General features: G+C 35.3%; 1 protein-coding gene across 3 annotated transcripts in view; it reads left to right on the top strand.

Moving 5' to 3' along the window:
- The window catches only part of NIPBL (NIPBL cohesin loading factor), a 187,960-nt gene that overhangs the window by 143,583 nt on the left and 18,254 nt on the right, over positions 1-26,123 (top strand). For all 3 annotated transcript variants that reach the window (XM_080677539.1, XM_080677541.1, XM_080677540.1), the window contains 13 exons: positions 3,926-4,140; positions 4,252-4,354; positions 5,047-5,145; positions 5,241-5,387; positions 7,588-7,722; positions 8,565-8,663; positions 9,843-9,896; positions 18,289-18,397; positions 19,882-20,018; positions 22,438-22,578; positions 22,688-22,781; positions 23,195-23,349; positions 23,861-23,951. In XM_080677539.1, coding sequence (XP_080533665.1) covers positions 3,926-4,140; positions 4,252-4,354; positions 5,047-5,145; positions 5,241-5,387; positions 7,588-7,722; positions 8,565-8,663; positions 9,843-9,896; positions 18,289-18,397; positions 19,882-20,018; positions 22,438-22,578; positions 22,688-22,781; positions 23,195-23,349; positions 23,861-23,951 — 1,579 coding nt within the window. The remainder of the gene's footprint in view (positions 1-3,925; positions 4,141-4,251; positions 4,355-5,046; positions 5,146-5,240; positions 5,388-7,587; positions 7,723-8,564; positions 8,664-9,842; positions 9,897-18,288; positions 18,398-19,881; positions 20,019-22,437; positions 22,579-22,687; positions 22,782-23,194; positions 23,350-23,860; positions 23,952-26,123) is intronic.

The raw sequence follows: 26,123 nt of genomic DNA, 5'->3' as shown, positions 1-26,123 counted from the left end.
TACCGTCCTAGCTGATTTGGCTCAGTGGATAGAGTGTCGGGCCTGTGGACTAAAGAGTCCCGGGTTCGATTCCGGTCAAGGGCACATGCCTAGTTTTGTGGGCTCAATGCCCAGTAGGGGGCATGGAGGAGGCAACCAATCACTGATTCTCATCATTGATATTTCTATCTCTCTCTCCCTCTCCCTTCCTCTCTGAAATCAATAAAAATACACTTACAAAAAAAAAAGCCCACTAAAATAATTCAAACTACATTTAAAAAAATAAAATTACATATAGAAAACTTTTCTCTGAAATTAAACTTTTCATACTTAATTTTAATTACATAAAAAGTGTCAACACAAGAAAAACAGGTAAACTAATTTGTCAATTTTTAACATACGCATTCAGAAAACCTACTTTATTATATAATGGACTTTTGGCTTTAATAGACATGCCTTCACCCGAATTAGTCCATTATGTCGAGCTTTTACTGTACTAAAATTGTGTGACATGGGAGGTATTTGGAAATCTTTAAGACTAAGCTAGATCATTGGTCCTCACAAAGGGCATGGCATATAAAAAGAAACCGTTAGCATGTAAAAAGAAACTATTACAATTTTATATGTATACTAGAGGCCCGATGCACGAAGATTCGTGAAAGAATGGGCCTTCCTTCCCCTGGCAGCTGGCACCACCTTCACTCCGGCCCGGAGCCTCCTTTTCACTCTGGCCCGGGGCCGCCTTTCTGCCTTCCCATGCTGGCCCAGAGCGACTGGGGCAGTGCCGAACACCTGCATCCCACCCCAGCCACTTGGTGCCTGTGTATGCAAATTAACCTTCCATCTTTGTTGGGTTAATTTGCATACACAAATTATATGGAATTAATTGACTGGTGGGCGTTGCGAAGGTAGTCAATTTGCATCTTTTTTGTTAGTGTAGATTTACTTTTAATATCCTTAATTCTATTTTTGTGTATGTTATATTAAGTATCAAAAATATTAATATAATAGTTCCTATTGTGAAATTTATTAGGGTACAGTATGAATAATTTGGGGTACTTTTAATTTTTTTTTTTTTGTAACTGACGGGAAATGCAATCTAAAGAGATTGGAGATAACTAAGCTATTTAGCCAACTACTGAAGGTTTTCAATCATTATTGAAATAAACAGATTAGAGGTATAACTCAGCATGAAAATATTTAAATATTAATTGGCTGTTTATTTCTCTTTTTTTTAATAAATCTTTATTGTTCAGATTATTACAGTTGTTCCTCTTTTTTCCCCCCATAGCTCCCCTCCACCCGGTTCCCACCCCACCCTCTGCCCTTACCCCCTGCACTGTCCTCATCCATAGGTGTACGATTTTTGTGCAGTCTCTTCCCACACCCCCTGCACCCCCTTCCCCCCGAGAATTGTCAGTCCATTCCCTTTGTATGTCCCTGATTCTATTATATTCACCAGTTTATTCTGTTCTAGAGATTTTTTATTCACTTGATTTTTAGATTCACTTGTTGATAGATATGTATTTGTCGTCACTTTGTTGTTCATAATTTCTATCTTTACCTTTTTCTTCTTCCTCTTCTTAAAGAATACCCTTCAGCATTTCATAGAATACTGGTGTGGTGGTGATGAACTCTTTTAGCTTTTTCTTATCTGTGAAGCTCTTCATCTGACCTTCAATTCTAAATGATAGCTTTGCTGGGTAGAGTAACCTTGGTTGTAGGGTCTTGCTATTCATCACTTGGAATATTTCTTGCCACTCTTGTCTGGCCTGCATAGTTTCTGTTGAGAAATCAGTTGACAATCATATGGCTACTCCCTTATAGGTAACTGTTTCTCTTGCTGCTTTTAATATTCTCTCTTTGTCTTCTGCTCTTGGCATTTTAATTATGATGTGTCTTGGTGTGGTCCTCTTTGGATTCCTTTTGTTTGGGGTTCTCTGCGCTTCCTGGACTTGTAAGTCTATTTCTTTCACCAGGTAGGGAAAGTTTTCTGTCATTATTTCTTCAAATAGGTTTTCAATATCTTGCTCTCTCCCTTCTTCTGGCACCCCCATAATTCGGATGTTGGTATGCTTGAAGTTGTCCCAGAGGCTCCTTACACTATCTTCATATTTTTTTATTCTTTTTTCTTTTTGCTTTTTCGGTTGGGTGTTTTGTGCTTCTTCGTATTTCAAATATTTGACTTGATTCTTGCGATCCTCTAGTCTGCTGTTGGATCTCTGTATAGTACTCTGTCTTTCAGTCAGTGTATGCTTAATTTCTAGTTGGTCCTTTTTCATATCCTTGAGGGTCTCACTAAATTTCTCGGAGGTTTCTAGAAGATTCTTGAAAAACCTTATAACCGTGGTTTTGAACTCTATATCCAGTCATTTGCTTTCCTCCATTTCTTTCATTTGTGACCTCTTTCTTTGTCTCCACATTTTGGCTGCTTCCCTGTGTTGATAGAGTGGCTCTGTGTGCTAAGTATCCTATAGGGCCCAGTGGCTCAGCCTCCCCAGTTACCTGAGGTGGACACTCTTGGTGCACCCCTTTGTGGGCTGTGTGCACAGTCTTGTTGTAGTTAAGCCTTGATTGTTGTTGTTATCACTGGGAGGAATTGACCTCCAGGCCAATTGGCTGTGGGGACCAGAGCTTCTGTGCTGGAAACACCCTTATGGGGCAAGACTTGCTTCAGTGGGGCTTTGGTGCTCACTGAGTCTGCCCCCTGAGTGTGTCCCTTATGAATCTGAGGAGTTGTAATCTGGATGGCCTCACTCTGACCACTGGGTATACTGGCCCTTGGATCTCCAAGGAGGTGCAAAGTCAGTCACTGCCTGAAGCCACCCAGCAGGAGCTACAGAGAGATCTGCAGATTCCTCCTCTTTGTTTGGGATTTGGAGGTGCCCAGATGAGGCCCTGCTGTGAAGCAATGCAAGCTGCTGTGGAGCCTTGGGCCTTCTTTTGGAAGCTCTGGGGCTCTCTGACCCAGCTGCAATATGTTAGGTTTTAGATTGCAAAGGGCCAGGCCATTCATATCCAAAAGCCTCTGCGCACAGCTTGGAAGGGGTTGTAAATAGGGTGGGGCGGGTTCTCAGGGAATCACCGGGGCGGAGCAAACAGCAATGGCTGCCCGTCAGCCCTGCCCTGAAGAGGCCCCTGGGTCTCTGTGTCCCTCACGGCACCATGCAGGAACAATGATCGCTGCAAGCACCTCTGAGAGAAAGCCGCCCTTGTGTTCCAGCCCGATGCCAGACAGTCCAGTTTCTCCCCGTATGAGTCTGGGTCCCCAGAGTCTCGCTGGAAACTGGAATTCAGAGCCGTGGGGAGCTTGTGTCTCCCTCCCGTTTGAAAAAGACAACAGCATACTCAGTTGCCAGCCCCTTCCCACGTGCGCCTCCGTACCTCCACACTTCACTTCCACACCTCCTCTGAGCCTCAGTGTGCTTTTCTCTTTCCTTCTAGTTGTATAATTTCCACTCAGCCAGCCTTCCCATGGTTCTGGATGATGTCCGTTTTATCTTTTAGTTGTAGTTTTGAAGTGGTTATGCAAGGCAGCAAGTTCAGGTGTTTACCTATGCTGCCATCTTGGTTTCCTGGCTCTTTATTTCTTAAAGTTGAGATTTTGAAAATAACGTCTTCTGCCTTCAGCATTTTATCTGTTTGCTCTAAACTTTTTTTAGTTGACCCATTATCCTTCTAATTTTACTGACTCATGTAATACTGTCCTTAGGTAAAGTAGTCGATAGTGGTATTTAATACAGTTGTGTTTATCAAATTATTTTTTGACATCATTATAATGGGACTAAGTGAAATAATTTTTCTATCATTTAGATATTCTAAACATTTACAACTTTTTTCTTAAAATACGGTTTTATTTGATAGAAATTGTTTTAAAATAAATCTTAATATTTGTATTCCTTATTGTGTACCAGTTTCATCAAACTCCTATCTCATTTCTTTTCAGTTTTCTCGTAAATTCTATATAGCCCAGTGGTTCCGTGACACAACTTTGGAAACAGAAAAAGCAATGAAATCACAAAAAGATGAGGAATCATCTGAAGGTACACATCACGCAAAGGAAGTTGAGACAACTGGTCAAATTATGCATCGAGCTGAAAACCGGAAAAAGTTTCTTAGAAGCATTATCAAAACCACACCTTCTCAGTTCAGCACATTAAAGTAAGATCTAGAGTGAAAACATCTTTACTTTCTTATTTATCTCTGTGAAATTAATTTACTTACTTTACAAGAAATTAAATAAAATTAAAATTTAATAACTTTTTGTTGCAGGATGAACTCTGATACTGTGGACTATGATGATGCTTGTTTGATTGTTCGATACTTGGCCTCTATGAGGCCGTTTGCCCAGAGCTTTGATATTTATTTGACACAGGTAAACTGGACCAGAATTCCTTATACAATGATATAGATTTATCGAATTCTGGATATTTATGGGGTAGTATATGATGTCTCTTTATTATTGGGAACAGATAAAGATCATGAAAGTAGCATTTGTTTCTATGTTGACAAAAGATTTTTACTCACTTATATAAAAACTAGAGGCCTGGTGCACAAAATTCATGCACGGGGGATGGGTGTCCCTCAGCCCGGCCTTCCCCCTCTCGCAGTCTGGGATCCCCCAGGGAATGTCCACCTGCCAGCTTCAGCCCCCAGGGATCGGGTCTAAGCCAGCAGGTGGACATCCCTCTCACAATCTGGGATCCCTCGCTCCTTACCACCCAGCTCGCTGCTCCTTAGCGCTGCCACAGAGGCGGGAGAGGCTCCCGCCACTGCCGCTGCACTTGCCAGCCATGAGCTCGGCTTCTGGCTGAGTGGCCGCTCCCCCTGTGGGAGCACACTGACTACCAGGGGGCAGCTCCAGCGTTGAGCGTCTGCCCTTGGTGGTCAGTGCACATCATAGCGACTGGTTGTTCTGGTCGTTCCACTCCAATGGTCGCTTAGGCTTTTATTATATAGATTAGAGGTAAATATGATATTTTTAATCTTTTGTTTGTTTGCATGCTATATTTTGTTGAAATGTTAAATGTTCTAAAATTTATGAAAACGTCAATGTTTGTTTGGCAGATCCTTCGAGTTCTTGGGGAAAATGCAATTGCTGTTCGAACAAAAGCCATGAAGTGTTTATCTGAGGTTGTTGCTGTAGACCCCAGTATCCTAGCAAGGGTAAAGAGGAGCACACATGATTCTTATTTGAACTTTCTATTCAAATTAAAATACTAGCTTTACATGTAAAGTATATTTTCTTTGTTTTTCTTTAGCTTGATATGCAGCGTGGGGTTCACGGGCGATTGATGGATAACTCCACTAGTGTCCGGGAAGCAGCAGTAGAATTACTAGGTCGATTTGTCCTTTGTCGACCTCAGCTTGCTGAGCAGTATTATGATATGCTGATTGAAAGAATATTGGTTTGTTGTTTTGTCATTTTTATTATGATTTATGAATATAATTTGGTTTTCCTAGTATTGTCACATTATTTTTAATGTTAAGTTAGAAAAGTAAATACCAATTACATATTTACGTTGCACAATCTATGAACTCTAGCAGCTTTCTAAAGAAGGATGTATTCCAGGAGGAGGTCTGCTCAATACTCTAAAGGAAATCATTGGTCAAAATTGGATTCCTTTTTTTAGTTACTACTGCCCTTTGATTATGTCAGTTTATTATGAGTAAATGATAGAAATTACATGGCATAGTTAAATATTTTGGTTAGGAATCTGGTGTAATTATACGTGTATATATAAGTGTACATATAAACAGGAAGAATTATTTCAATGAGAGCTAAGTACAGAACTTTGATATCTGACAATATTTTTTAATTATTTATGTGTGTCTGCATGATGTTTTCTTAAAGCTGAATTATGACAAGCAAGTTAGACCAGAAAGTCATTTGTGTCTTAAGAGCAAACTTAAATACTATTCTAAGATACAGAATTTTCTTGTATGTCATGGATTTCTCTGGCCTTCAAGAATTTTCCTGGAATATAAGAGGAACCATTGGAATTACTAGATACCTGCGGAATCTACATACCAAGCACTGCAGGCATATTGACTTTTATAACTCAACAGAGATGCATTAGGCACATACAATGACAGTTTATCACCTTTAGTCTAATATCAGAATATTGTTTGATTGAGAGTTATAATTTCAACTTTCATACAATTTTGATTGAAACAAAGTATTTAAGAATGGAAGAATTTTAGTGCCTTAGTGTTTTCAAGAGTGAAGGGCAAAGCCTGTAGGATTTCCAAGCTAATGAACTCTGACAGTATCTGCCCTAGGAATTTATTCTAAATATTTTCACAATTGCCAAACTGCATAATGGAAATAATTTTACACAATAAGTGTTCCATGCTTTCTATTTATTTTTAAAACTCTTTAATTATGAAAATGTGTAACATTAAAGAAAAATAGTATATTGAACACCGATGTATCCACCACCATATGTCATCTATATTCTTTGCTAAATTAGTTTAAATTAAAACATATTACTATTTCTGCCATAGATATTTGAGCTTAACTCTCAAAAAAATAAGGATACTGCCCTTGTTAATAAAAACCATTATCGTACCCAAACAAAATATCATCTGATAACCAGTTCATATTCAAATTCTTCAATTGTCCCAAATACTGGATGAAAAAAAATTTTTTATAAACAATCTAATGAAAGATCATACCTTGCATTGGGTGGTCATGTTTTAGGTTACTTTCTAACTCTTTTACACACTTCCCCTCTGACCTTGTCAGACCAGGTCAGTCTTCTTATTCCTCATTGTTTTATTTAATTTATTTTATTATTTTTTTTTTTTGTATTTCCTATAAACCGTAAGATAGCGGCAATGGTTTGATTAGACTTACATTAGACAGTTTTGCTAAAAGTGTTTCATATGCTGTTGAAGTGCCAGGCACTATTCTGAAAGCTTCATGTTAACTATCTCATTTAATTTTGGCAAGCTTATACTCTAGTATTGTGTTCAGTGCTAACTATTTAATATTTTTCCATGGATTAGTTATCATATTTTAAAATAATGACAATATAAAATAACCCATATTTATAGTAACATCAGTAAAAAGGCACATAAAGAAGAAATATGTAGACCATATTTATCATGTTACTATATAGTAACTATTCTGCTTATTAAAATTTATTTTCTAACTAGAGGCCTGGTGCACGAAATTTTGTGCACTGGAGGGGTCCCTCAGCCTGGCCTGTGACCTCTCGCAGTCTGGGGGTAATGTCCGACTGCCTGAGGGATTGGGCCTAAGCCGGCAGACACTCCCTCGCAGTTCAGGACCCCTGGCTCCTTACCGCCCGCCTGCAGCAGAGGCAGGAGATGCTCCCACCACCTCCACTGTGCTCACCAGCTATGAGCCCAGCTTCTGACTGAGCAGCGCTCCCCCTATGGGAGCACACTGACCACCAGGGGGCAGCTTCTGCATTGGGCGTCTGCTCCCTGGTGGTAGTGCGCGTAATAGCAACTCATTGTTCCACCGTTCAGTCAGTTTGCATGTTAGGATTTTATTATATAGGATTTTATTTTATCAGATTTCATACATCTAGGAATACTGATTTTTTTTGACATTTAAAAATACCTTTCTGTTCTTAGGATACTGGTATCAGTGTCAGGAAAAGAGTAATAAAGATCCTAAGAGACATCTGTATTGAACAACCAACATTTCCAAAAATTACAGAAATGTGTGTAAAAATGATTCGCAGAGTTAATGATGAAGAGGGCATTAAGGTAAGATAAAACATTGACTACTTAAATATTTTTCATTAATGTTTTTAAATAATTTAAATGCTTATTATATCTAGATTTTTGTTGATATAAATATAAGGGGTGGTCAAAAGCAGGTTTGCAGTTTGTATGGAAAATAATTCAATAATTAATAAATAATAATACAAGAATAAACTTTTGCATACTCACAACTGTAAACCTACTTTTGTCCACCCATGTATATAAAACTTTACAAGTCAGTATTTTTAGGTTATAAATTCAAGAAAAGACTTACTTTAATACATACTTTTTTCTAGATCTTGTGTTAATAAAGGTAATCTTTCTCAAATTCAGCAATTATATTTAATGTTATTATAGGGATTGCATTATATGTAGGAAATTTATTATCAGATTGAAGTAACTTTGATTTTTTTGCATGGCATATGCTTGGTTTTCTAAATTAGTAAATAGTTTGTTGAAAATTTTATCCTGAGTTTATTAGTGAATTTACATATATGTGATTATCCCAATATTTGGTTTTTGTTTGTTTTTTTAACTAACTTCTCCCCCAAAGGTAGTAAAAATATTTTTTGTTGTTGTTTAAAACATTCAAGTGTATACTATGCAAAAATTCTAGGCAGGGCATATTGTCACCCATTAAAAATATTTACCAAATTTAAAAAAATTATAATTTTGAGAAATTGGTGATTTTTTTTAAAACTGAGAAATTCATACCAAGAATTCCCAATAACTTGTATTTTGATTAGTTATTTATAGCTTTTTGTTAGGCTTTAGTAAGAATTTGTGATTGAGAATTTTGCCATGTTTGTTATAATTACTTAGTTTGAAAATTTTCTTTCTTCTAGAAATTAGTAAATGAAACATTCCAAAAACTCTGGTTTACTCCAACTCCACACAATGACAAGGAAGCAATGACAAGAAAAATTTTAAACATCACTGATGTGGTAAGAAGGACAGCAACAAGGCAATGGTCCCTGTAGGTGCAAAACTAGTTGAGGTCTGCCCCATTTTACAAAAGGAGGGACAATATTGAGATATTTGGTTAACCTCAACACAGTACTACTTCCCTTATTTTATACTAGAGGCCTGGTGCACGAAATCTGTGCAAGGGGCTTGGCCCTTGAAGCCCAGCCCTGGCTGGTCCTTACAGCCCCAGCCAGCCCTCACAGCCCCGGCTTCATCTGGAAGGTCGTCCAGACAGTGGTTCTGCTGTTTGGTCTAATTGGCATATTAGCTTTTTATTACATAGGATTTCTGGAGATACTCAAGGGATGCAATTAAGATGAGGTTGTTGGTCCTACATAGCCCCATATTTTGACATTCATTGACTTAAAGCGTGAATACTAAAATCCTTCAAACTCCTCCAATCATTGAAACCTAAGCGGGAAAGAAGTGAATGATGAATAGATAACAACAATAGCCCAAGGATACAACCTGAATGAGATAATAATTTCTATCTTTTTCATGAATTAAGATTAGTTTCATTATGTTTAATTGTGAAACTATATATTTTTTGACCCACAATACTTGTCATATTTTGAACATAAGAAATTTTATATTATCAATTACATGATTATCTGTTTCACTGATGGCTTTAAATCTGCTATTTAGCAAGAAAAGATGAAGCAAACATTTCTACTTTTATTGCTTTAGATCTTACACATTTTTCTGACATGTGATTCAAGTTATTGTTCAAAATGTAATACCACATTTAATTTCAATACATTACACTATTTTTAATATATTCTAAAATATCTATAATAATAAAAGCGTAATATGCTAATTAGACCAAATGTCCTTCCGGACAACCTTCTGGATGAAGCCGGGGCTGCGAGGGAAGCCCAGGTCCTTGGTGCCAGAGGGAAGCTGGTGCTGGCAGTCGGGAGAAGAAAGGCCTACTCTTGCACGAATTTCATGAATCAGGCCTCTAGTTTTTAGAATAAAATTCTTTAACATTGGTAAGTTATCAACTTACTGAAAATAATAGTTTACTTTAAAAATAAAATTTTTACTTGAGGGCATTGATGAGGCATTTATATACTTAAGGCTAAAGCATAAAAGAATATTTTATTCAGAGTAAGTAAATTTATAATTTTGATATTTCCACTAATTTTCCTCCATAGGTTGCAGCATGCAGAGATACTGGATATGACTGGTTTGAGCAGCTCCTTCAAAACGTGAGTGTTGTTTTGACTCCTTATAACAGATAACATGAAATTTAATAGTTCTTTGTAGACTTTATGATGTAATAGAACATTTTCAGTTATTTTTTAAGTTTTTGCCTTTTTGGTAGGGACAGTTTATTTCAGTATATTAGACTGGATGTTATGGTTAATACCACTATTTAATCCATTATCCAATTATTTATTATAACTAAGTGTTTTAAATCAGTAATTGAAGTTCTGTCTTCCCTTCCAGATAATTATTTTTTCCTTATCCCTTTAATCTAGATAATAGACATGAGAGCTATAAGTAGATATACAGATTACATTAAGTATATGTTTACATAATTTGATATAAAACATGTAGGATTTCCTATAGTAGTGCAGAATTAAGCCACAATTCATATTCTTTTAAAACTTCATAAATAGGAATGTTTAGCTCCCTACAAATTTTTTTATTCAGAAATTTTTGAGTACATAGAAGTACCCATCACCCAGCTTCAAAAATTACCAGCATTTTCCCAATCTTGTTTTATCTCTGTCCCTCCCCATCTTTTTTTTTTTTTGCTGTAATACTTTTAAAGCAGTTCCCATACTCTGTATCATTTCATTCATAAATGCTTTAGTATCTGTCTCTAACAGAAATTACTTCAAAACACAATTTCATTGTCATCTATATCAAAATAAATATTAATAAGTTATTCCCTAACACCTAATACTTAGTCAATGTTCACATTTCCTTAATTGTATCAAAAGTATATTTTTACAGTTGGTTTGCAATTGTTTTGATTGATAAGGCTCTTAAATCTCATAATCTATAATATTCGATCCCTCACACCTTTTTTCATGCCACTTATATGTTTTTCTGTAGACTCCCACATTTCTGGATTTCATAGATCTCTTCCTTCTGGTGTCATTTAAGTTATTCCTCTACTCACCATTTTTTTTTCTGTAACCTCTTAGATCTAGGGGCTTAATATTAAAGTTCAGTTTTGAGAGTAAGGGACAAGAATACTTCATAGGTGATGCTGAATATTATTGCATCACATCAGGAGGCACATAATATTTGTCCCATTTTCAGTAATCTCTGAGTTTACTGATGCGTCTGTTATAAAGTTTTTCAGGATTAGTTTTAAATGATGGCTACCTAGATTCATTATTTTCATTAGAAGGTACAAAATACTGATTTTTTCCTAATTTATTTCATATTAAAGAGGAATTTTGTACTGATTATTTATTACTGTAAACATAGTTTGTACAGGAAAGACAGGGGAAATGATTGATTAGTTTATATTACTTAGTTTTCCCAATAATGAGTTTTTATATCATCCTCCAAATATGACTAGTTAGTTTTTTCATTTTTTAATATCAGTATGAATTGATTTTTATGATTTTGATGTATTTTAATTTGTTGTAGTCATAATTCTTTTTGAAGCTCTGATTGTCCCATCTTTGCCCATTGTTAGTCCCTTCAAGTTGGTCTTATATACTTTTGATGTAACCTTACTATTCTTTTGTAACCTGAATAACTTCTGCCTCTACAAGATGCCCTAGACTTACCTTGTACATTTCCTGCCCCAAATCTGAAATCAGTCATTTTTCCAAAGAGTTCTAATTCTCTTCAGTGGGAATAATCTGGGTGCTGTGGCTGTTTGTTGCTAAGGGTTATCATAGCTTTGGACCTTATTAAAATATGTGTTTTCTTAGAAAAAGAACAAAGAAATCAAGAATTTATATTGATTTTTTTAATGAATTTTATTGATTTCAGAGAGAGGAAGGGAGAGGGAGAGCGATAGAAACATCAATGATGAGAATCATAGATCAGCTGCCTCCTTCATGCCTCCCCCACCCCCAACCCCCACTGGGGATCAAGCCCTGACTACAAGTTGAACAGTGCTCTCCTGGTTCATGGGTTGATATTCAACCACTATATTGATATTTTTAACTCAAATTTTATATCATGAGATTCTTTTTATTTTATTTTATTCTTTCCTCCAAGTGTGAAAATTGGTTCCCAAGGAAATAAACACAATTTTTATTTGCTTTGCCCCACTATATTAACCGTAAGATTATTGAATATAGCTTGATATTTTTTCATTTCTTTTTATCTTTAGCATATCATTAGAAATCTATCTTGAAATAACTTTTTTCTGTTTGATTATATCAACAATTTACTGTCTAGTGAAGTTGATTTCTTCTGTTTACTTTTAAATTTTTAGCTTTTAAATTTTAAGCAATATTTTTAGTAATAAAATAGTATTTAATGATATTTTAACAACCAAAATGTTTTATTGAGGCATAATTTACATGCAAAAATATTCACTAATTTTAGGTATACAGTTTTAATTTTAATAATTATATACACTGATGTAACCCTCCAGCACAATTAAGATATAGAATATCACCCTTAAAAGCTTCCTTGTGCCTCTTTGTAATGGATCCCCTCCCTCTGATCCTAGGAAACTACTGGTCTACTTTTTGCCACTATAATTGTACCTTTAGTAGAATTTTATTTCATTGGAATCATGCAGCTTGTATGATTAGAAGTCCACTTGGCTTAAGTTGTGTTTTTCTTCTCTTAATTAGGAGAATATTGGCAGTATAGTAATATTTTATTCCTTTTTATTGCTAAGTGGTATCAATAGTATTATTTTTTCAATTTTATTTATTAAATTGATTGGGGTGACATTGGTCAACATGAACATATAGGTTTCAGGTGTGGGTTTCTATGTTACAAGATTTGTATATTGCACCATGTGCCCACCACCCAAAGTCAAATCTTCTCCTGTCACCTTATATTAGGACCCTTTGTCCCTCAACCCCCTTCCCTCTAGCAACCACCACACTGCTGTTTGTGTTAATGAGTTTCAGTTTATATCCCACACTAGAGGCCCAATGCACGGGCAAGGGGCTCGGCCCCTGCCACCACAGCTTCTTCTGGAAGGTCGTCCAGAAGGACGTCTGGTCTAATTAGCACATTACCCTTTTATTATTATAGATATGAGTGAAATAATATGGTTCTTAGCTTTTTCTGACTGACTTATTTCACTTAGCATAACGTTCTCAGAGTCCATCCATGTTGTTGCAAATGGCACTATTTTATCCTTTTTTATACAGCAACATAAATGAACAATAAGAATATTTATGCAGAGTAAAGGAAGCTTTACATCAAGCATGTCAAACTAAAGGCTAACATGGGCCAAATAAACAAGGTTTAATTTTATGTGGGCTGCAAAAAAACAAAAGCTTCAATTTTACTAGAAACACAGGTTTATTTCAATAGAGACATGCTGAATACAAAGGGCTGAAATAAATGTGTAATCGTTAACATAAAATAATAGAACATTTTAATAAAAATCAATATTTTTTCTTGAACATTAACTTACCAGACACTGAATAACTCCACAAATTAATAAGCGTAATGCAAATAAACCTATTTTTCTTGTTCTCTGAAAGCGAAATATTTCCTGTTGCTCACACCAAACAAGTCAGTCCAAGACTAATGACATGGCAATCGGCTGCTAAAATATTCGCTGCTAGTATTAGTGGAGAGAAATGGTGCGCCTGCGCGTAAGGGAAATAAATGCAACACAATTTTAGTAATCAGTCATTAGTGACATTGTAGTTCATTATTAATAATTATGTATAACAGGATATTGTAAAAATTAAGTTACGAAATTTTTATTAAGGCGTTTCTTACATACCGGTATGTTGGCTGGGCCCCAAAAATATTCATTGTGGGTCACATGCGGCCCGTGGGCTGCCAGTTTGACATGCTTGCTTTACACAGAAGAGGACATATTCCAATTCTATTTATATGAAGTTCTAGCAGAGGCTAACTAATTTATATTGTGAAAAATCAGAAGAATGGTTGCAGGGGCCAGGGATTGGCTTGGAAGAAAATATGAGAGAACTTTTGGGTTAATAGTAGTGGTCTGTCAGTGGTTCTAACAGTTATCAAGATTACCTGTGGTTTGTCAGAAATGCAAGTGCTAAGGCTTTACCCCAGGCTTTGTTAATGAGTAACTTGGAAGGTGGGGCCCATCATTGCATATTTAAACAGCTTCTCCAGATGGTTCTGATAAGCTAAAGATGGAGAACTACTATTCTATATCTTTGTTGGAGTTTGAATTATAATGGTGAATTCATTTAATAAAACTCAGCAAATGTACACTCAAGATTTATACATTTCATGTAAATTTTATCTCAAAAGAAAAGGGGGGTATACTGATATCTACGATTTACTTGTAAATACATCCAAAGTAAGATGTGTGTATATACATATTCATAAGCATACATATTTACATACTCATGGTTTAGCATCAGTGTGTATGTGTGATTTAACATTAAAGAATAAATATTTCAGTAATCATTTCAGAGGACCCAGGACATTTTTAAATAAAATTTAATACCCTTGAATGATAACTTCTAAAAAACTAGGAATAAAATCTGACAGAATAAACTGCAAAACCTAAAATGAAAGTTATGCTAAATGGGAGAATGTTAAAAGAGCTCATCAAAATCAAGAACAAAAAATATTCATCAAACATGTCAAGGTGATTATAAAATGTGTTTGGAAAAGTAAAGAACTACTAGTAAATAATTGTTGCCTCTGAAAAATGAACAAATACTGATTTGCCTTACCATACATCAGGACTAATTTTTAAAGATATAGTACTTACGATTGTATGATACTAAAGAAGAACTAACACCTACCCTTCTCAAACTATTCCCAAAAGTTCTAGAGTAGGAAAGACTCCCAAGGTTATTTTAAGATTGTATGGTTCTAAATAAACCAGTGGAACAAGATAGAGCCCAGTAATAACCCCCCACATATATAGGTTATCCTAATATGTAAAAACCCTGGGTCTGTCACATCCACAATGACCGGGAGGCTCGACCAACCAGAAGTCAGTCCTGCAGTCAGCGCTGGGTTGCCGTGGCGACCTAGCGCTGACTGCTATGGCTGCAGGCACAGTGACCCAACACTGACTGCTGAGGGGGGTCTGATCCGTAGCCTCTGTGGCAGCTGTTGATCAGCACTTGCCTCTATCGTTAGCTCCAGGCCTGGTCAGCAGCCGTGCCTCCATTTCTCTCCAGGCCTCCACCAGGGCTGCTGATCAGCCCCGCCTTTCTGATCAGGCTCCGTTTATAGGCCCAGAGATACTGACTGGCTTAACGGACCAATCAGAACCAAATCTGGGTCAACTGTAAGGAGCCAATGGCTGCCTAGGAGGCGAAGCTTTTGACGCCGACTGGCATAGAAACCGACCAATCTGAACCAAATCTGGGTCAACTGTGAGGAGCCAGTGGCTGTCTAGGAGGCAGAGATTTTGACCCTGACAGGCATAGAAACCGACTAATCAGAACCAAATTGGCCAGCAGATGAGGGCAGTTGGGGGCAAGATCAGGCCTGCAGGGAAGGCAGTTGGGGGCGAGATCAGGCCAGCAGGGGAGGGCAGTTGGGGGCCATCAGGCCGGCAGGGGAGGGCAGTTGGGGGCGAGATCAGGCTAGCAGGGGAGGGCAATTGGGAGTGACCAGGCCGGCAGGGGAGTGGTTAGGGAGTGATCAGGCTGGCAGGCAGAAGCGGTAAAGGGCAATCAGGCAGGCAGGCAGGTGAGCAGTTAGGAGCCAACAGTCCCGGACTGTGAGAGGGATGTCCCAGATTGGAGAGGGTGCAGGCTGGGCTGAGGGACACCCCTCCCCAAGTGCATGAATTTTGTGCACTGAGCCTCTAGTGATTACTATGAAATAGAAGTGGCACTGCAGTTAATGTGGAAAGGATTTTCAGTAAATGGGCTGGGACCACTGGCTTTCTAAAAGGAATTTTTTTTTTAATTGATTCCTACTTCACCTCAACAATCAATGCAATGTAGATTAAAGGAAATCTTTTAAAGCTTCTAAGAAAATAGTATGTGAATACATTTTTCAATTTTGGGGGGAAAAAGATTTCTTAAGTCACAAAAGCCATTAACCTTAAAAAGAGGTTGATAAATTTTACTACCTTAATATGAAGAACATTTAGGAATCAAAAGACCTCTTAAAGAAAGTGAAGCCCTAACCAGTTTGGCTCAGTGGATAGAGCGTCGGCCTGTGGACTGAAAGGTCCCAGGTTCGATTCCGGTCAAGGGCATGTACCTTGGTTGCGGGCACATCCCCAGTAGGAGGTGTGCAGGAGGCAGCTGATCGATGTTTCTCTCTCATCGATGTTTCTAACTTTCTATCCCTCCCCTTCCTCTCTGTAAAAAATTAATAAAATATGTTTTTTAAAAAAAAGTGAAAACCACAAGTCACCAACTGAGAAAAGATACTTGACATATATGTAACTGAGAAACTGTTGTTATTAAGAAGATATAATGAACTCCGCACCTACAAACCAATATAAGGCAAGAGTCCTGGCAGAAAAATTAGTAAAAGTCATGAATAGGCATTTTATAGAGGAAATCGCACATACGGCCTTTATGGTGTTCAACCTCATTAGTAATTCAGGGAATAACAAATCTGGACCACATTTTATACCCACATGATTGGCAAAAATTGAGAAGTCAGATGGTAAATTTTGGAGAAGAAATTAATTAAATATCTCTTAAACACTGCTACTAATTGAGAACATATTACAACCAATTTTTAAAAACGGCATTATTTCATAAAGTTGAGCATTCATGTGTCCTATGATCCAGCAATTTCGCTGTGAGGTACATATAACCAATAGAATCTTGCATATGTGCACCTAAAGACAAAGAGTGTTCATTATACCACTAAAATTGTAGTTATCCTAACTTCAGAAGAATGGATAAATGAATTGCAGTATAGACACACAATGGCTTGTTATGTAGTGGTAAAAACAAATAACAGTTACATGCGACAGCCTGGATTGCAGTTAGTGGCATAATGTTGAATGAAAAAGGCAAAAAGATATAGACAACTACATCCCGTATGCCTTTTTCAAAGTTGAAAAATCAGGCAAGATTATAAACAGTATACAGCTTAGATCATTTTTTAAAGCAAAGAAATGATCAAATTCCTCATAGTGGTTACCTTGAAAGTGAAAAAGGAAGATATCATAATGGAAGGACCACATTGGGAAATATAAATTATTGGAATTATTCTTATTCCTGAGTTGGGTTCACAGTGAATTGTTATAAGTAAATTAAAACAGCAACTACATTATTGATGGTGTGTCATGAACCAACATTTATGATTAGTACTTTTGTGTATACTTGATGTCTTGGAGAAGAAAAAGCAAAAACAGGGGTGAGGGAATTGTTTTCTACTCCTGCCTGAAAAAGACCAGGCCAGCATGCAATTTTAATCTCTGCTTAAGGAATTAAGTTACGGAGTAGGACAAAGAGAATTTGCTGTTCAGAATTGAAACTGGGTAAATTGAAGTCTTCTGCTTTGATTTATTTCTTTAAGTTTAAGGTGGGGGCAGTGTATGCGTTATGTTATTCTGATTGCTATTAGTTGGTTTAATCATCCATGCATCTTGCAGTGAAAGTGTAAATGTGTGCATTTCCAGTATCAGCCACGTTTTTTACGTTTAAATTAATGTGCAATTTTATTTAATTTTAATTCCTTAGTTATACTAGCCACATTTCAAGTGTTAAGTATTTGCATGTGGCTCAGGGCATCCATATTGGACAGCGCAGATATAAAACATTTCCATCATTGCAGAAACCTATATTGGACAGCATTGGAACTCCTCATAGAGATCAAATACACATTTCAACTGATTTAATAGCCCCAGAATTGTATTAGCTAATCATTAAACAAAATAGATATGCCTCTGATGACTTTACCATTGCATTGAGCTATGATTATGAAAGATTGAATGGGATGGGGTTTTTGGGGGGTGTTTTTAGTGGGGTTGGCTATAGTTAGACTGATCTCTTCCTTATAACACTTTTCTAACATTGTTCATTAATAATTTGGCAAAGGATAACACAGAAGAAATATAGACTTATGTTTTATAAGTCCAAAATTTAAGGTGCAATTCAGATATAGTTATAATTTATAAATGATGTAATTAACACATATAATTTTTGAGACATTAAAGGACTTGGAATAATGAGGAATGGAACTCTAATTCTTTAAAATAATTCAACTAGCATTGAGTGGTACTCTTAAAAGAAGGTCACCTTTCTAATTTCTCCCATATCCTACCTCAGGTCCCACATACAGCAATTTAAATACTTCATACTAAAATTGTTTGAAAGTATTTATAAATTACTGGTTTATAAGTTATTTTTTAAACATTTGTTTTATATTTTTGTTTATTTGCATTTTCAGTATTAAATTGTTAATAAATTGAAAAGCTTATTATGGACACATTAAATGCGTTTTTATTATTATTGCCTAATGAATAATTATACTGGGATCTTTTTTTTTATATATATACATATATAGTTGTTGAAGTCCGAAGAGGATTCCTCATATAAACCTGTGAAGAAAGCTTGTACTCAACTTGTTGATAACCTAGTTGAGCACATTCTTAAATATGAGGAATCTCTAGCTGGTAAGACATTTTATATATTGGTCATTAAGTTGATTTTATAAGATATTTTAAAATACTTTGGGCATATTTCTCATTTTTGCCTCTGGCTCTGCTTAGCCTAATACTGAACTACTTCACTCTTGAATGAAATCTGTTTTTTGTTTGATGTTGCAGCCTTGATTATATTGTTAAGGTTGACTAAGACTATCGAGCAATAAAGCATGGGCCTCATCTCTTTCACATACCTTTCGGTAGCATATCATTTTAGATGTCATACTGAGCAGGAATAAAAGGAAGTCCGGGGGCTAATACATACTTAGCTAATTGCACTCATTCAAAAACTGTTTGATATATTTTAAATCCTATAAAATTTTCTCTCAAAATGAAATTGGTTTAACTATTATAAAAATGTTTTTAAATGATTTGTAATATATTCCTAATATTATTTTTAATTGTTATATAAAAACGTGCTTAATCTTGCTTGAGCTAGTAAGCTATTAATATCTTTAATTTAAATTTTTTCTTAAATATTAGTGTTATTTAGCAAATTAATCAGTGACATGTCTAAAATTGTTAATCAAAATATAAATAATTATATGAAAACTATAAAAGTCAGATTTGATATCTATTGCTTAAAGCACACAAGACTAACATGACTTGCATCACCTGATGTACATTAATGAGGAATAATATTGGGGTCATTCTCCAATATGGGGGCCAGTTGCCTCTTACAGAGGTACATTTATGGCACCTACGGAAACTTGATAACCCTTTATATTTTTATGCAGTATTTTTTCTTTAATGTTTTTTTTTTTTTTTCATTTTCCATGTGTACCTTTTTTTTCTTTTTGTTCTGTTTTCTCTATCCTAGATTTTAAGGGTGATACTGTTGTCTCTTGATATTAAAAAGTTGCTAATCTCCTCTAAAAACTAATTTGCCATCCAAGAACCATTCTAACTAGCAACATTTTCCTCTCACCTGAATAGTGTTTTGTTTTCCTTTTTAATGTAGCACTGGTCCAACTTCTTAATTTCTCACTCCCATCTTTTAACATTCTTCTACTACAGCTTCATTGTTCCCCCAGTATCTTTAAACACAGTATCACCTCAGCTAAATTGGTTTTGTCTCCCTTTGCTAACTTTCTTTCCCATATTGACTTGTATCCATTTTTAGATATAACCAACATCTTGTCTCTTCCCAAAAGCCCATCTCTAAACTTCCCAACTTCCATTCTGTTTTTTAACTTAAATCCTCCTCCCCTCAGGGAAAAAATTAGCCTTCTATAGTGCAGCCTCTTTGTCCTTTATTCTTAATATATGTAATCTATATATTAAAGATAAAAATGAAGTGCAGGAAGTCTAGTATCATAAGAAACGTTAATGATTATATTGATGAATGTGTTGAATCTGTTAAGAGGATAATATTGAGTAATTTAAATAATAGTCTGTGTAATTTTCACTGCCTTGTCGTATTTTAGTGTCTTATTTCTTGTTTGTTTTTTCAGACTCTGACAATAAAGGTGTGAACTCTGGAAGATTGGTGGCTTGCATAACCACTTTGTTCTTATTCAGCAAAATTAGACCCCAGCTCATGGTTAAACATGCCATGACTATGCAGCCATACCTTACGACTAAATGTAGTGTAAGTATAGAGCTTCCTATTTTTCTCTTTATAGAAACCGTGTACTAAATATTTTAACTTTAGCATTCAGTGTCATTCACATTTTCACTGACAGATGACAGTTATTTTAACTGACAGATCTGTGTTATGTACTCAAATTTTTGTTCTAATATTTATAGCAAGCTATCTGCAAACATTTTTCTGATGTATTAAGTTCAGGCACCATTTCTCATTAAGCCAAACACTCCATATATGCTTAGTAAATGTTGTAACTATTATTAAGATCGCAAAGTTAAATGAGGTAGAGTTCTATCATTGAGAAATTTAATGTCTTTTGGATTCTGAATTTGCTTTTAATTTGTCATTTTTAGTATATTTTATTTTAAACATTTATTTTTACCATACACCAATATGTTGAATATAGAAATTTAGTATGTCACAGATGTTAGGCTGTTATTTTAAGTTAATATTACACATACTAAGTTTTCCTAGAATCAAATGTGAAAATTTAAGTAAAATAATGCAGCAATTTATATGGTAACGTGGTGAGTTAAGTGGCTTATTACAAACACTAAATTTTAAAATACTTTGAAAACTTTATAATGTAGTTTTTCACTTGCTGTTTTCTCAGTTTTCCTAAGGAGCTAATTTTAACAGTTTTCTCTACTAAATTTGTTTTGCTGTATAGTCAGATTTTTTTGTTCTGTAAATTAGTAAGTTCTAAATGAAAATCTTAGGATGTCCTGAGAAATGTTAAGAATTGAGGAAAGTAGCAGAAGATAAGTATATAAAATCAACATATTATACTTGTGAGACCCTACTTCTATTTTTAGGGCTTGTATTACATCCAGAAATAAATGGATTAATATGTAATCTTATGGCTGATAATAATAGCTAATATTTACTGAGCATAATGCCAAGCACTGTGAAGAATTTTACATACATTCTTTCATTTACTTCGTGAAGTCGATACCATTCTTGTCCGTTTTACAGATAAGGAAACGAAAGCTTAGAGAATATAAGTAACTTGCCCAATATTGCACAGCCAACCAGTCCTAGTCTGTTGCCTCTAGAATCTGGACTGTAATGTAATTTGCATAAATAGTCCTCATTTGCAACAGCATTTTTTGGAAAGTAGGGTTACTTTGAAAACATTTTACACAACTTTTTATATTTATGCAAATACAAAGTTTTGCATACAGTGTTCCCCACATTTGCAGAAAATACGTTCTAAGACCCCCAGTGGATGTCTGAAACTGCAGATAGTACCAAACCTTATGTGTACTGTGCTTTATCCTATACATACATACCCTCTCACTTAAAGGAAGCACTTTATGGCTTCTCTTTGGCATATCACAGTTACCAGCATCACTACTCCTGTACTTTAAGGCCATTATGAAGTAAAATAACCGTTACTTGAACACAAGCACTTTGATCCTGGGAGAGTCAATCTGATAAGTCAAGATGGCTACTAAGTGACTAACAGGCAGGGAATGTAAATATCGTGAATATGCTGGACAAAGGAATGATTCATGTCTTGGACAGGATGGAGTAGAACAGCACAAGATTTCATCACGCTACTTAGAAAGGCACACTATTTAAAACTTACGTATTGTTTATTTCTGGAATTTTCCATTTAATATTTTTGAGTTGTAGTTGACCCCAGGTAAATGAAACCATGGAAAGGGAACCACAGATAAGGGGAACTACTGTAAGCCTACCTTACATATGATAAATGCTTTTTTCGCTTTTTTCTGTGGTCTTTTTTTTACATTTAAATCTAAGATTTTATTGTTCCTGTGCTTTTGTTGATAAATTAAGGATCCAATCATAAAAAGGATAACACAGGGCTTCTCAACCTCAGCTCTATTGACATTTAGGGCTGGATTATTTTTTTGTTGTCAAGAACTGTTCTGAGCATTGTAGGATGTTTGACAGCATCTCCTATCCACTGGATGCCAGTAGTACCCCCCTGTACCCTTTTTGTGATAACCAAAAATGTCTCCAGATATTGTCAAATATTCCTTGGGGGACAAACTCACCCCTAATTGAGAAACTACTCGGTTAACATGCCCCATTTTGAAAAATACTACTGTTAAAACCTGTATCAATCTAGGTAAAATTCTGTTAATATTTAAATACTTTTGTTCAGAATTGTCTTGTATTAAATTTTAGGGGAAAAAACAATAACTGTGACATTGTGATTAAGTGACCCAAAGATCACATGGTAAGTTAGTGGCGTAGCTAGAATCCAGGATCCTAAAACTGAGACTCTTCCCTTCATACTTTAAAAAAGCTCTTTTCTAAATGGGTTGTGTTGTGTGTGTGTTTTTTTAACAAATTTTACATATTTAATACTTCAACCTCCAAATAGATAGAACTGTACATAGTTTCTTTTTAGATTTTTTATACTCATAAAGTACTAATTTTATCCTTTTAGACACAGAATGATTTCATGGTTATCTGCAATGTTGCAAAAATCCTAGAACTGGTGGTACCACTGATGGAGCATCCCAGTGAAACTTTCCTTGCCACTATTGAAGAAGATCTAATGAAGCTGATCATCAAATATGGCATGACTGTAAGCATTCTATCAGTTAGCACGCAGTTCACAAATGAGAACTTGATCTTTTGTTTTTACCTTCGTCTTTAACTTTTGTCTAAATAGCAATCTTTTCTATATCTTTTAGGTAGTACAACATTGTGTGAGCTGTCTTGGGGCCGTTGTAAATAAAGTGACACAAAATTTTAAATTTGTATGGGCCTGTTTCAATAGATACTATGGTAAGTTCAATGTCGGGACTTTAAAATTATTCTGCTAGATTCTGCAATGTCCTCCTTTGAATGCATCTGATTAAGGGTAGTATTTGGGGAATTGTAACAGGTGTGATATTAGAAATGGTATTTTCTAGTATCTTTTGTATTCTCTTAATAACCCAATATGATTACTTAAGAAATGTATCTCCTCTAAGTAAATGTTGGTAAGTTTTCTGCCCAGTGTGTAAAATAAAATTTAAATATCTTTTTCTTACATTAATTCTATTAGACTCTGAGGAGTGTCCTCATAATCCTAGACATATTTAATACTTAGAACTATTAGTAAAATTCAGTCACAGTTCATTAGCAATAATTATTTGAACATAATAATTTAAGAATTAAGGGTTTGTTATAAATAAATATTACTTAACTTTTATTAGGTGCCATTTCAAAATTAAAAATTCAGCACCAAGAAGATCCAAATAACACTTCACTTCTATCAAACAAACCAGCACTTCTTAGATCCCTTTTCACTGTTGGAGCACTATGTCGGCATTTTGATTTTGATCTGGAAGATTTTAAGGGCAACAGTAAGGTAAAGATCTTAATATTAATTACTTAGTATATTGTAATAAAATAGAACTATGTGACCCTGTCCACGGAAAATGACTAAAATGATCCAGTATGAAGGCAGCATTAGTCTGATTTAATAAGCACTCTGGACAGTGCTACTCAAAATATGGTCCTCAGACTGCTGATCCATGAACTGTTTATTACTGGTCTGTGATAAGGTAAGTAAGCACAGCTTATATCAGCTTTATCAGAGTAGGTGCACTGTTTAGGTCAGCAGTGACTTCAGTGTTTCCCCATTCTCAGTGCGGGAGTAGTACATTATTTACATTCTGGCACAAGTTTCTTTGTCACAGATCTTTATTTTGAATGCCACTATTCTAAAATTTACTGATTTATAAACTTATTGGTGACTTATTCTTTAGTCAAGTTTGCATGTGGAAATTCTCATTGTTTGCTATTAGGTGTTTTTTTTCCTTTATAGTTGAAAACTGATCTAAATTACCCTTCTTTATAATACTGATTTTTCCCCTTAGGTTAACATAAAGGATAAAGTACTTGAACTATTGATGTATTTTACAAAACATTCAGATGAGGAAGTACAAACAAAAGCCATCATTGGTCTAGGTAAGTTAAGTCTAAATTTCATTATAGTTTTAGTTGTTTGAGAGGTTGAGCAAGTTTTAAAATATTGTGAATCTAAACTGTTCATTTATTTATGTATGTTTCTATTCATAGTAGGATCTGCTGTGTAGAATATAGAAGTGGGAGTTAAAACACCTGGATTCCATTCCTAGCCAGCCAATGACTTCCTGGTGACCTTGAGCAAGTCACATAACATCTCTGTTAATCAGTTTCCTAATTAATAAAATAGACATGATAGTACTGTCTCCTTCCCCTACTTTATAGGGTTTCATAAGAACATTCATTCAAGCCCAGCTGGTGTGGCTCAATGGTTGAGCGTTGACCTATGAACCAGGAGGTCACGATTCAATCCCCGGTCAGGGCACATGCCCAGGTTGTGGGCTCGATCCCCAGCGTGGGAGGTCAATGAGGCAGCCGATCAATGACTCTCTCTCATCATTGATGTTTCTCTCTCTCTACCTCTCCCTTCTCTGAAATCAATAAAAATGTATTTTTGTAAAAAGAACATTCATTCAAGCACTTTGATACAGAACGATGATTTCGAAGAATTTTGTGCTATTGCATATTTTTAAAATTGTTCTTTTTTCTTTTTTTTTTTTTTTCAAAGCTTTATCATTATATTTGCCTGGCATTTCTAGTAAAGATAGTGGGCAGTCTACACTGGCTTTTATTCATACAGAAATACTTGAAACAATTTGTATGTATATCCCATATTATTATTTTTTAGGAACATTGATATAGCAAATGCATGCCTTTGCAGAAGGTTAGGGTTTGTGGCTTATCTGGATGGGTCATGGGATACAGGAGAAATAGAAAGAGACAGCACTAAAGTACCTGGATTGAATGCACTTTAAAACAATACAAGAAAAATACTCTGTCCAGGTTTTTGTTTTTTATTGTTTGTTTTTTGTGCAAATACATGTAAAATTACTCAATAAAGTTAATAACTTACTTTGAAACTTTATTTTGGTAACATTAACAAGGTTTATAATTTAATATGTATGGACAATCATTTATATTAGTCTTTTGAACTAAAATAATGTAATAAAAGATTCTAAGTTACTCAGATCTCATTAAACAGTTACTGATTTCTTTAAATAAGTTTAAATTTTGTTATCATATTTCTCCTTCCCTTTCAGAAATTACATTTAGCAAATATAGTAAAAATTCAGATATCACTTACTAGGAAATTATATTGATACTATTATATTCAATAAATTATATTCAAGCCAAATGTGTACCTTTGAATATTTAGTCTGGACATAAGTGGCAAAACTAATAGTACTACAGTTGATTCAGAGAACAAGTACAGTTAACCCTTGAACAGCATGGGGGTTAGGAGCATCCACTCTCACACATTTGAAAATCTTTTGACTCCCCAAAAACTTAAGTTATCCTTTAGTATCTGAGGGACTGGTTCCAGGACTCCACCATATACTAAAATCCAAAGAGGCCCAAGTTGCTTTTATGAATTGGCAGAGAGCATTATATACAGTCAGCCCTCCGCATCCACAGATTCCCAGCCTCAGGTCAAAAATACTGTTTTCGACCTGTGGTTGGTTGAATTCACGATGTGAAACCCAGGGATTTAGAGAGAGAGAGGAAGGGAGAGATAGAAACATCAATCAGCTGCCTCCTGCATGCCCCCTACTGGGAATGGAGATGTACCCTGCCCAGGAGGATGCTCAACCCACTGAGCAACACTGGCCAGGCTGTAAATACTAACTTAAATAAGCAGTACCATTTTAAAAATAGTACCTCTAGACCAGTTAATGAAAAAAATCTTGCCTGGGCCATAGTTATCCTGTGTGACCTTGGGCTAGTTATCTGATCACTCTTTGCTTTGAATTTAGTTTGTTATTTGGTATCAATAATACTTGCCATCATCAAGGACCTTCATTTTATCTCACATAAATTACTATTTTATACAAATAAACATAGATAATAGTAATTTACTATATTAACTTGTTATAGAATTCAGCTTTGTGGCTTCATTATAATGCCATATGAGAAGTAAATGGAAAATATTTTTAGCTTTATTTTGAATTATTCTGTTTCATCAAATGGATATATTTAAATATATTTTTTAAATAATGCCAAAATAGTACTTTCTGCTGGGGATCTAAAATATGTTTATAGACATTACCTCTTAAA

This window comes from Plecotus auritus (genome assembly GCF_963455305.1).
Source record: "Plecotus auritus genome assembly, chromosome: 7".
Taxonomy (NCBI): domain Eukaryota; kingdom Metazoa; phylum Chordata; class Mammalia; order Chiroptera; family Vespertilionidae; genus Plecotus; species Plecotus auritus.
Note: the sequence above shows the minus strand (reverse complement) of the source record. Positions and strands in the feature narration are given on the sequence as shown.